The 13002-nt window shown below is 37.6% G+C and overlaps 1 protein-coding gene across 5 annotated transcripts in view; it reads right to left on the reverse strand.

The window, feature by feature from the left end:
- Positions 1–345: 345 nt before the first annotated feature.
- ZRANB3 (zinc finger RANBP2-type containing 3) overlaps positions 346–13002 on the reverse strand; it is a 49033-nt gene continuing 36376 nt past the window's right edge. For 4 of the 5 annotated variants that reach the window (XM_068407400.1, XM_068407401.1, XM_068407399.1 and 1 more), the window contains 10 exons: positions 12743–12895; positions 11624–12092; positions 10439–10642; positions 9667–9758; positions 8078–8179; positions 5316–5458; positions 3714–3857; positions 2455–2848; positions 1666–1797; positions 346–1281 (listed from right to left, as the gene is read on the reverse strand). In XM_068407400.1, the coding sequence (XP_068263501.1) occupies positions 1183–1281; positions 1666–1797; positions 2455–2848; positions 3714–3857; positions 5316–5458; positions 8078–8179; positions 9667–9758; positions 10439–10642; positions 11624–12092; positions 12743–12895 (1932 nt within the window). In that variant the 3' untranslated portion in view covers positions 346–1182. The remainder of the gene's footprint in view (positions 1282–1665; positions 1798–2454; positions 2849–3713; positions 3858–5315; positions 5459–8077; positions 8180–9666; positions 9759–10438; positions 10643–11623; positions 12093–12742; positions 12896–13002) is intronic. The other variant, XM_068407402.1, reaches the window with a different exon arrangement.

Here is a 13002-nt window from a genome sequence, read left to right on the forward strand (position 1 = left end):
ATCCATGCATGATTTGAACACAAACATCACGTAACACTTTTTCAGGCAGTTGCCTACAGGTGTTTGTGTCCTTGCTGGCAAGGTCCAGTTAGGTCACTCTATAGAAAACGGTGCATTCACAACACTACCTTGTCTTAAATCTTTAACTGAGAAAAAGAATGTTTAAAACTTTAAGAATTTTTCCCATAAGGATAACTGAGAAAGCTTATTTTAACTAGATGTACTTGAAATTGCAGTCATGTACTTTCAGAAGATGCATAGTGTATAGATGCGCTTTATCAACTTACTACTGCCTGAGGGCAGAGAGAGACTGATAAAGCAAAAAAAAAAAAGATCACCAGGAAAAAGAGAAATGTATTTATTTGAAATAACCGTAAAGAAAGCCACACAAACAGTCCAAAAGAACCAGCATCTCTGCAGTCTTGTTAAAGGGAATGCACCTGTGGCATGTGCCAGAAACTACCTTTGATGAGATAATTCGTAATATTTATTGTTCCCTATCATGAATAAGGTTTTAATACAAGCTGGTTTAAGTAAAAAGAGATTAACAGACATTAATTCTAAATGCCAGAGTCTTGCAAGTCAGGCCCTGTGCCAACAGGAGGCCTCTCAGGGCTGATCAGAGCATTCCCAAGGCTGCTGTCCATGTTTTGTAGGTATGAGACAGTTTTAGAAGAGACAAATCACTTACTTAGGCTATTCTGTCAAAATAGAGATCAGAGCCTGTATTTTCTCCAGTGATTTTGATATGTGAACAAAGAAAAGAATTTAAGCTAAGCTGTCTATCTTCTTGGTCCATGATGTCCCCAGTACAACTGAACCCTTTAAGGCTAATGAAAGTTTGAACAGAACTTCCTGGAATTCTTGCAGCTATAACTACACTGTAACAGGAAAACAGTAATGCTTCAAAATTGCATTAAGGTTACCCGCAGAAATTTAGCTTTAAACCACAGGGTCATAAAAATATAACCATGATCAAGTATCTGGGATGCACTCACCCAAGGCCCTCTGACAAGCCGTGTTACAAATGATTTCTTGGGTTTAATTCCATATTTTCTTCCCTCTACCAACAGCATGATAGCCTACAAAGATTATTATTTTTTTTTTAATCAGAACATGAGGAAAGCTATGTACCTGTGCGGGTTTCTGAGGCATAATGTAACTGAATATATTTTGCATTTTTTACATCTTCACAAAGAATTTTGTGATATCACAGCCGTACTTCATAGCTAAAGAATGTCTCTTCATCTGGCTTCTTTCCTTGGCCTGTTTTGCAGTTCTCTGGAAAAGAGAAAGATAGGTCTGTTCAGCAGGTGGTGTTACTTGGCAACAGTGTGCTCAATGGGAAGCATTAGTCCACAGTTAAACTTCAGCCTAATTTTGTAGTAGACAACATAATAAAATGCAAAATATGGGAGGAGGTTTCACCCTGAGGGTGAGCAGGCGCTGAGCGGGGCAAGATGGTGCAGGACTGCACAGTGTGGTGCTGAGCAACCTGCTCTGACTTTGACACTAGCCCTGCTCTGAGCCCTGGGGTCAGGCTGCGTTACCTCGAGGGATCCCTGCACCCAAAATACTTCTGTGATGTGGTAAATGCCACCCCAGTGCACATTGCACAAGGTTTCCCTGTGAGAGGGGAAGGATTTCTGACCGTGCCGTACTGACCTCTCTGTGGCAGACCGTACACAGAGTTTGAAGGTTTTCCAGGGAGCACTGTCCTCCTCCACTGTAAACGGGCTTGATATGGTCTGCCTGCCAGAACTGGCCTTCTGTCGGGTTTGTTATAATTTCATTTAACTGCAGTAAACAAAGGACATGACACTAGAAGCGTTAGATATTCCTTCTGAACTACAGGTGTGTTCTGCTGTAAGAACAAGTAATTCAGGGAATTATTATTATAATTCATAGTTTTCATAAGAGAAAGAAAGCGTTAGTATTTTTTTGTTACTCCCGCTGGACAAGCAGACTGTAAATTTCATTGGCGTATTCTCACCGAGCCTGCAGTGCGCTGATGCACATGGCAGTGAACGGTGGCAGTTTGTAATGCGTTTTGAGGTGATACTGAGAGGAGCTGTGACAACTGGCTTTTGTTAAGCTCCTACCAAACATTCTGCAAAGTAGGAATGACCTAGTACTACTAGACTACATCCATTCTTACGTTGTTTCATAACCATAAAGTTTGTTAACAAAGTGCATTTCAAATAAATCTGGCTGCAATATTCACATTCCTAAGGAACCTGAATTCTGATGCCTGTGCCTTTCAGCAATGACAAATGTGTTAACAAGACATTAGGTTTTTTTTGTGTTTAAGATGTTGTTTTTTCTTATGCTGCTGTTGATGCTAGGTTAACCTTCCATCTTCAACCTGTAAGACCATCATCTTGGATTTCTCTGAGCTGTCTGCTACGGGAATACACAAATTAGCTGTTACTGCTTAAAAATCAGTATTATTACCTGTCCAAGTGGAAGGTGAGACATCCAAGAACTCTCCAGAAGTTTCTTACGCTGACTCTTGGGCGCATCTCTGATGCTGAGATAAAGCTCCTGGGCATTTTGATTACAAAACTGGCAAACACCGTGTTCGATTTCAAACACTTTAGTCCTAAGGTAGCTCTGACTAGAGCGAATTGAGAAGTCCTCCTGGCAAGCATGAGAGCAGAATCGCGTGTCCCAAGCACGGGCCTGGCAGCCTGGGTCCAGCTGAGCTGTTGGCTGCTGACAGCTGAGACAGAGTGGGTTCCCTTGGCTGTCCAAGGCTTGCAGATAGCCTTTGGATAGGGAGGAGCCTTCAGCTTCCCTCTGCTCTGAATGAAGAACTGATGGGCCTTTTCCGTTTTCTGAAAGCAACCTGTTTGCAGAGAACAAAGTAGAGTTGTTAATGAAGGAGGTATTCAGCAAATAATTCAGTAGGTTTTTATGCACTGTATATTTCCATTAGATATCCTTTATGCTCTGAAATACCAATTTCCGTTGAAATAATATCTTATCTTGCTCAGGTTGATACTTGCACAGTGCAACCATCTACTTGGTTTATGTTTCCATTTTTGACAACAGACATTTTTCTTTTGCACATCTGACTACATTTACAGATGCACACTGAATTATTAGCTGAAACAATGCTGTATTTATAAAGAAATGGTGGCTTCTAGCAGGCACGTACACATATAAATGTAAAAGGTTTCAGCCCCCTCTTTAACAGAAGTAAAAAGCCAAAGAAAACATCCTGGTTTCTCTATGCAAATTTCACGGCTACCTAGCAGTTTCCTACTCTAAACAAGGCCTACCTCCAGGCAGGGTACACACTGCTTGTTTAACAAAAAATTCTAAAAGGGCATTTTCTGTCTAGAATTTTCGTGTTCTTTTCTCCCTTTTCCTAAATTTTGAGGCAGAATAGAAGAAAATTTGGTGCCCCCAATTTGCTGATGACCTCAGAAACAGGCCTGAGCTAACGTACTTTTTTCCTTAACCGAATCATGTAACTGTTTTCTTGTTTCGTTTTAATCAGACTCAGTTAATTAGCAGCTATATCAGCAGACAACAGATGTAATCTAAATTGTTGTAAGAATAAAATGTAGCTCATTAGCACTACAGCAAGCTTCTTATCTAAACACTGTACTTCAGCAAGGTAAACACTCATAGCAAATAATTTTCTACCTTAAAAAAAAAATCTGGGGAGAAACAGCTTAATCACCTTACTGCATTAATGAACTTACTTTGTGGAATGACCCGACTGTTCAACAGAAGCATTTTCGTTCTTCAGACAAACCCCCCTTTCTTTGGAGACAAGGCGCACGCTGCCCCCGCTGCTGCTGGCTTTGGTAAGTGAGGCTACTGCTACATCCTCCTTGGTCACGTACCTAAAATAAATCAAAGTTCTGTCAATACACTACAAAGGGAACAATCTCCCTCGAAGAATATTCACTCTTGGCTGCAGGAAGATTGGTACTGCAAAATTCTCTTAAAACTTCCCTCATTTCCCAAATGAAAAATGAATAAAGTTTGGGCAGACATACTTCACCATAATATTTCCATATTACATAAGACTTATTTTTCTAAAACCAGATTCCGCTCTAACCAGCAAACAGGTAAGTTGTTTTGTATACAACAATATGAAAATGAAAGCAATTTGATATTGCCTGACAGTGAAATGGGAAAGCCCTTTTGTTTCAGTTAGGTGAAGCCTCACTGATACTCTAGCTAACACAGGAAGCTTTACAAGCTCTGGAGAACTTGCTCCATTAGTTATGTTTGAACTCACTTTATTTTAATGTGAAAACATACAAAACACCACTGCTCTTAAGTAAAACTCTTTAAAATCGCTTCACTCTGATCATTCTTCCAAAACCCACTGTTCAGACAACTTCACATAAGTATTCCTCTCTGTGCTATACATACGCCAAACCCTATATACTACCTTAGAAGGCCGCTGTCGGTTACAGCAGATGTTCTAACACTGCTCAGAGTTGGATCTTTCCTACATTTTGTGGAAAGAAACAATCCAGCAACAGGTTAAGAAACATGACCTGCTGGTTCTCCTTGTATTACTGGAATTACAAACTTACAGACTTACTTGAATTCTTACCTACAGCCAAAATAGAGTCACGCTGGAGAATTTAACAGTGGGGACTGAGAGGAATAAAAAGGTTTTAGATAGTTTGCAGAGGCACCTTGGTGAGTTAACCTGTGCATGTGAGAAGTTTTGTGGAGAGCACTGACAACACTGAAGCTGCAAACGTCTGTCAGGGAAGGCGGCTTATCAGGAAAAGGCAAGAAGGCAGAAAAAAGGTAAATTTAGATTTTGACAAGGATTAAACACTATCCCTTTTCAGTGACACCCAGCAAGGAAAACAATAGTTTTGAGAAATGTCATCCACAGAGAACAGAATTGCTTAAAGAAAAAATGATGACCAGAAAGGGCTGGAGTAGGCTGTGAATTACGAATAGTGTTATAGCACTGATGGCCACTAATGATTTATTTCTGCTTCCAGGTGGGGAAAACAACAAGATTCTTTGACCTTACTTTTCTTTTGCGTCCCTGAGGTCAGGATTTTTCCTCAAAAATCTCTGGCAAGTTCCAGATGTTTAAACATGCAGCGCAGTGAAGCCAGAACAGCTGCTGAATGCGGCACAGTGCCGGGCAGGGAAGCAGACACTTCCATTCCCACAGATCTACTGACACGCTCGGTTGCCTACATTTGTCACTATGTGACAAGCAATCATGGAACCACCAGTTTGGTTTCAGCATCATTCCACTCAAAGTTACATTCAATACATCAAACTTCCTGCAGCAATTAGGGAGAAAAAAACCCACATACCTTTTTGTGCTGCTGACTGCTGGCTGCTTTTTAGACAACTCCTCTGCAGCATGAATAGGACTACAAAATATCTGACCACTTTTTCTGACAATCTTCTGCTTCATTGCTGTTAGATGACTCCATTCTTTCACAAACCTCAGTATCTGGTAGAGAACGTTACTGTCAGCAGCATGACAGGCATTACTCACAACTGTTTAATTACAGCGAGAGAGTGCTCTGAATTAACACATTCAAAACTGGATGAAAACAGCTGGTATGATCGGAGATGGTCCCTTCAAGTCATTTTTCGTATAAGCTGCAACCCCCCAGCCTCACCCGCTGAGACAGCTTTGGCATTGGCTACGGTAACGGTTTTGCTACTATAGGTGTGTCGATCCAGAAGAAATAAGGCCAGAAGTAGCCTTTAGTAATCTAAGATATAGTGACAGGAGAAAGGTTTCTTGCTAAAGCCTCAGATAAACCCTTCTTGTGTAAGCAAGACTGTGCTGACGGGAAAAAAAGACTTGCAAAAGAGTTCTCTTACAGTGGCCATTCTCCCTGATAGAGCAGGCCCCTCAGAAAAGGAAAGTTCACTCCCATTACTTGAATGGCATTTATAATTGGGTTTATGGACCACCTTTCTTCTTTCTTCTAACCTTCTGATACATGCTTAACCCTGGATTAACACTCTGTAGTGTACAGCCCCTAATGTCAGCGTGAAAGGCTACAGGTAAACTGGAAGAGCGGTTCAATTCAACTAGGTATTAGTCCATCTCTCAACAAATGTCTTCCAACTTGCAGAATTTTAATGGAAATCACTGACATACTTGCTTTGAGGTTATTATATTACTTTATAATAATGCAGTGTCAGAAAAACACACGTAATAAAAATTATAGTAAATTAGCAATGACATGAGAAATCGAATTACCAAATTATCTTAATAATGCATCTGTTTTTACGGCAATACTGCTATCCTCTTTTCTGTGGCATTTCAGTGCAGCACACAAAGATCTGACTAGCAAGTAGAGACATGCTTTACCATCAAAATAGTTGAAGGACAACAGTTTTGAGCAGTTTAACCTGCCTTTCATCTTCTTTCACAGTAATCTCAACTTGACACAACCACAGGATGCTGAGGAAAAACTGATGAACTATTTAACAAAGTATTTCAGGACAGAAATGGAGACTATCGCACAATATTGACCACCTTTCCTTATTTTGCATTTAGAATTGGAAAGTATAACAAAGTAAAGAGGCTCAGAGGAACTTAATTTCTGGTACTGAATCTAATAGTTTTTTTACAGGCTTTGAAGCTGTAAACTGACAGGACTGGTGTGATTAATGGATTTCCTCAATAACTATAACCACAGAACAGTGAGGGAAAAACTGTTCTACATAGGAATTTAGAATTTATAACATGGCTGTTTGCTGTAGGATGTGTGTAGGGAAAAAACAATTTAATTCCATCCTCATTTCTACAATAGAAAATAGACGGGAGTAACAATATAACAACTGAACAAGTGGCTTGGTGGTTTGTTTTCCATTCTGTTCTTCCACTCTCTTCCCTGCTGACTTGCAACTACCTACAGCAGTCAGTATCACAGCGTTGCTGAGCACACACTATAGGAAGAACACAGTATGGACTTAATTGTGACTTCAGAGTTATCCAGGAACAAACTTCCATACGTCAAGATTAAGACATGGCAATGATTTTCTTTTTCACCTTGGAGTATTTTTACATGGCAAATGTGAAAGTGTGCAGATGAGTCTCACTTCCTCAGAGTCGGACCAGCAAGAAAGAAGTCAGTGAAATGGCAGGATGTAATGGGAACAGAAACAAGGTATTTCCTTGATTCCTTATGGGAGCATGTACTAACATGGATCTTCTAATTTAGAGAAGGCTGAGGGACAGGGACAGGAAGTTCCATAAGGCAGCGCCACCCCCTGCCCACAGACATGGGATTCTGAACTTGTCTTTTCAGTCTAGCAAAAAGCTCTGAAATACTTTGGCAACACCTGTGTTACCCACTGATTAGCTGCAGCACAAAACTGTTGGTTGAATCAGTCAGGCATTTGTCCTACAAATCTAAGTTCGAACCTTGCTGGATAACCTACCAAAAAGAATCAGTTTCGTTCCTACACAATTGAATCTGATTTTCCAAATTCTATTTCTCTTTAAATGGAGAAAACAGCTAAGAAAACGACGTTGAGCAGATAATATTGCACATCCAATTTAAATCCTGTATTTCCTTACTTGAGTGCTTGGGTTTACAGTGTTAATGTTCCCCTCAAACACCGTTACGGATGTGATCTTTATTACTGAAGTACCTGAAGCTCTATGTCTCAGTGGAGCTGTGCCCGACACTGCTCTGAACATTGTCAGAGGACTGAAGGAAGAAGCGACAGTGGAGGCCTGCTCGGGATTTCAACTCTGATACAATCTAGCACATTCTTATTCATAGTGTGCCCCGTTTAATTCATAACCTTTAAAAAGCTATTTTGTTGACTTCTGAATGTTAGTTACTAATCCCGTAAATGAGAAATTAAATGCTGCCTGGTTGATTCCATCTACTGAAATGTTAACAGGAGGCATGATAATTTGCCAAAGTAACAGACTGCATAATTAATATTCACATCAACATTTATAAGGTCTGCTTGCATGGATGAAACTGTGCTTAGATCCCAAGGCCTGGAAGTGTTCTGCATTTATTTAAAAAAAAAAAAAAGTCAAAGCCCTCCATGTTAAATACTATATTACTGTGCCAGTAGAATTTGTTCTTACTGATGAACGATTTCGTTTATGCTGGAAAGCCTCTGGTAGATCCTCCCAGTTATCCAGCTGTATGTCCAACGGAATGAAATTATGATTCAGTGGTTCACCGTCCTAGACAAGCAAACAGTTTTGTTCACAGATGCAATGTAGCACAATCTAGAAAAAAAATTACCCATTTCAAGTGAATTATCCTCCCTTCCTACTACATTTAGTCCCGCAAGGTAAGATTTTTCCAGAAACAAAGAATAAGCCACAGATGTATGGTGATAGCACAGATGCAAGAAATATAATTCACATTAATATATCTAAAACTAAACAGGGTGAAAATTTAAACTTTGAATATATCTGAATTTTTTTCTTTGCAAATAGTTCAGACACACAAACTGCCTTAAATTAAGAAACTGAAATTATAATCCCCTTGACTGAAATTCCATGGGAAATGAATGATGGTAGACTGGAGAATGTCACTTCATGACAATTTAAAATCAGAATCTTAGAGCATTGTTTAACTTTTTTTTTTTTTTTTTTTTTTTTTAAAAATGTTGAACAAATTCTCCTCCACTTAATTTTTAAGGAACAAGTTGTCCCAGTGGGTACGTATGACCCAGGAACTTATTGATGATTCACAAACATTCAAGAGAAGAAATCAAAGCAGAATTCCCCCATGTCTCATGGTTCAGTAAAAAGATTGTGCAGTATCTGGCATAATGAAACTAAACCAAGGCAAAAACAACGCAGCCGAATACACAGTTGCCCGAATACCATCCAAAATGCATTGTCTTTAAATAAAATGTGTGAAGCTAGGAAGCAGTGTATGTTTTAAGTATATTAAATGAGTTTTCAGATATAAGAGGACACTGTTTTTGACTTTTTCCCAGCTGTATCTGTTAGCCTAATAAAAATGTATTATCTCAAAGACTCGCCCTCAGTTACTTGTGATGCTTTGCAGTGGCACCTGAATACACTGACTCATTCAGTAGCTTTGAAGAAATCTTCTCAGTGAACTTTTCTATCCCTTAAAAGAAGGAATTGGAATGTCTTGACTCCACCTTGAAAAATGAACTGGAAAATTACCAACTGCTAGTTTCTGTACTCCCATTACGACTGCAGATTAATGACAATTTGTTTTATTCAGGAAGTTACTGATGTATACACAGCACCAATGTCTAGCTTTCTGAAAATGTGGTGACAACATTTTATTTACTTACTTAGTTTGTCAAGATTCACTGTCATTTTAATTTTAATGTTCTTCTATTAAAAATATTTTGTGATAAGACATTATAATAAAAAAAGGAATCTTAAACAACTATCACTTGCATTTCTAACAGATGATCTGAGCATACATCTAATGTATTAGCTCCATTTTGTAAGCTAAGAGAAGTGTTAGAAGTTATATATCTAGGGAATTATTACTTAATTCCACTGAGAAAAAGAACTAGAATGATAAACTACCTCATTTTTGTACATTTTGGCTAATGAAAAAGTACAGGTCTTTTTATATAAAGTACAACAAATGAAAGGATACATACACATTTCATGGGACAACATTTTACTTCGTAATTGTAAAATTAAAATAAACATGCATATTTCAGGTTTACCTTTGTATAGAGGTGAATTCTATCAGTATTCCTGCTTGCACAAAACATAAGCCCATCATATACTGGAAATGTGTCTGATTTATCTACCTCTCCTATAAAGAGAAAAAATGTTGACGTTAAAAATTTTTTTCTTTATACACTTCATTCAGTCTACTCATACATTAAAATAATATTATACTTGTTTTTAAGAAGTTATTTGTGAAATTTCCCTATTTGGTGTACATGCAAGCACATTTTTGTATGAACACTGTAAATCTTTCTTTGCTTTTTTTTTTTTTCCCAAATATTCAACAAGCATGGAACAAAGCCCAGAAAAATATATACCACATGAGGATTCCGTATCTAATTCCAGAATAACATAATAAGATACACAGCTCAAGCAGCAAGCTGTTAAGTTATTTGTGGTTTTTATTTCTGTTTCTCCTGAATTATCTATCATCTGTTTTGCCTGTGGCTGTCCTGAACACAAGTAAATGCCATCATAAGTTCCAATAAAACTATACAGGTTCACAGTTGCTAGTTTGACATAATTCTTATGTCAGCCAAAAACTCTGTATTGCTCCAGGAGTTGTACAGAAATGCTGGGTTTGTCCATCATCAAAATTCAATAAACATCCCAGGCTAAAACAAGGAAGTCAAGTGCTAGTGTATGTACTTCTGTCTATCTTTCAAACGTGTAGGTTTTTACTTAAAAGTTATTTTTCATGCCAGAGGCATTTAATACAGTTTCGCAATGGGATATAATCTTTCTTTCATCGGAGTCCCACTTTACCTTCTCCACACTTTTTTTCACTTTCTTCATTTTCAATTTCAACAGTTTCCTGTTCACCGATTTCAACAGATTGCTGGGTCACTGTTTCCCCAAAATCTTCTCCTATATCTTCAGCATTGCATACTGCTCTCTCTTCATTTCTTCTGGAGTCTTTTGACACATCTTCCTCAGTCTGGCTAACAGGAGCTTCACAATTTCTCCCAACTATAGATGAAGAAACAAGAAAAGTGATTATTTATGCTACCTGTACAAACAAGAACCTAATCAATGCACATCTGGAGACAGGACTATGTAACTGAAGTACAAAGAAATTGCATTTTATTCTCTAATATTATCATGGCACAACAACTTGGGAAACTACAGCTACCTTTAATATTAGGATAATAAACACATGGAACAAAGTCTTCCATTTATGCAATTTCATGCACCCAGATTAATGTCAAAAATATATGCAATAAATAATACAGTTAGCAATTCTATATTATATACAGTTATTGTATACCATAAACACACAAAGTAGTTTTCCAGGCATTGATCTATACCTGTGAAATTCAGAAGTTGTCCTTACTTGAACAAGCAGAGACTTAAATTAAATTAAAAAAGAAAGAAAAAGAACCTTATTCCTTCCTTTGCAATTGAAATGCCAAGTATGGGGATAGATTTATAAAAATGTTTTATGAAGTTTCCAGATAGATTAAATAAATTTCATAAAAGGCATAACTCTGACCTGTTGGAGCAAGAAATGCCATATTTTCCAGGTAATGTCTCTCATGACAAATATACAATACCCAAGTTAATAAAACATCTATATGACATTGTTTAGTTTGAGAGGTAGAGAAAGTTTGCCATGTAATTGGATTCAAAATAACCATAAACCTCAAGGAAAAGAAGAGCTACGTTTGCTGCAAAGAAAACTGAGCATATATTCTTCCTCACTGAATTTATATTCTGTTAACATTTATCTGACTTTTCCATTTGTTTCAAATTAGAATCATGTAAAGAGCCTTGGGGAAAGCAAAATTAAGAAGGATCACTTAACAGGTATCTGTTCACAGAAAGACACCATTCTTCATATTTTGCCTGGATTTGGGTATACTCATATACTCAAAAATACTGTATTTTCTGAAACTAATCGCAACTGAAACGAGAAATGCGTTTTTTTTCTCTGCAGCACACACTACTTACCATTACTGCTTTGAGGGCAATTGCACATTTCACAGTAAGGGAGCAATTCATTATTACTATAAGTGCAAACACTACAGTGCCAAACTTTATTTAAAGCTGTACTTTTGCTTGCAGTATTTAAGTCATAAGGAAGGACTTCACTGTTTTTTTCTGAAAACAAAGAGGGCTTTTTTCCAGTCAAAGATTTTTTCTTTTTCTTACTGGAGCTGACTGGAGTAGATTCACTTATGCTTCTTGCTCTTTTAGCTTCACGTTCACAGGTACTTTCATAACAAATTGTATCCGCATCATTTATTCTTGTGGAATCCAAGTTTTCATTGCTCTTCTCTGCATCCTCTTCTTTTGTGACTTCAGAAGATTCTGAATCATTATGTAATGACTCATTACCAAAAGATATTTTGCGTTTCTTCTCAGTGGAGGATTTTCGGGAAAAGAAAGAACGTATGTCATGCTGTCTTTCCTTTTCAAACTAGGGAAGAGGAAAGAAATATGTAAACCCCACTTATAATTACTCCATCAGAAGCTGTTAAAATTAGAATTTTTCTCCATTAATATTACTCTTTGATTCAAGAAGCTATTTTTACTTTGTAGACAGAAACAAAGTATATGTTCCTTTAAGAACAAACAGCTAGCAGAAAAAGCAATTCAACATTCCTCTTCTGTTTTGTAAAAAGTATTTTCAATATTCTCATTAAAATTCTGAAATAGCACTACCAGAAAACAAAGACACAGAGCTGGCATGCGATGTGCCTTTTTTTGATGATGCCTATTACAAGGAAAGGTTTTTAAACATTGTTTTTAAAATAACAGCCGATTAAATTCAGTACAGTTAATAAAGATGTAATTTAAACAGCAATTACTTGGTCTTATCTGACTCTGAGGCTGGGTCAGTCACCTGAACATAACATAAGGACCCATCGGAAGCCTGTAGATGATATTTATACCCAGTAGAGCACTCTCGCCAACTTCACCTAACTTTCAAAATGGAATTTACATTACTTTTTCCTGCTTATTTAGTGTTTCTCCATTAGAGAAGTATGCAGTGCACAGAAAGCTTAAGTGAACAATGGTTGTAATTTTTTTAAAATGAAAGAAAAAAATATAAGTTTTGAGTCTTACATGTGTAAATAAAAGTTCATTTTGGGGATCTTCTAGGCTTTCATTTGGGGTCCAGGTCTCAGCAAAACTCAAAAAATCCCATTTCTCCTTATCACCTTCTTCAGCCTGCATTTTCTCTTTCCTGCCATTCAAAGTGCTGCCTGTAACTTTGGCCTGCAGAAATAACACTTGCATAAAGTTTCCAAGGAATTCACATGTTGGAACAAATTTATTTACCTATATTCACTCAATTTGCTTCCCTTGCAAACTTAATTGAGCAT

Source organism: Nyctibius grandis, chromosome 9 (assembly GCF_013368605.1).
Source record: "Nyctibius grandis isolate bNycGra1 chromosome 9, bNycGra1.pri, whole genome shotgun sequence".
Lineage (NCBI taxonomy): Eukaryota > Metazoa > Chordata > Aves > Nyctibiiformes > Nyctibiidae > Nyctibius > Nyctibius grandis.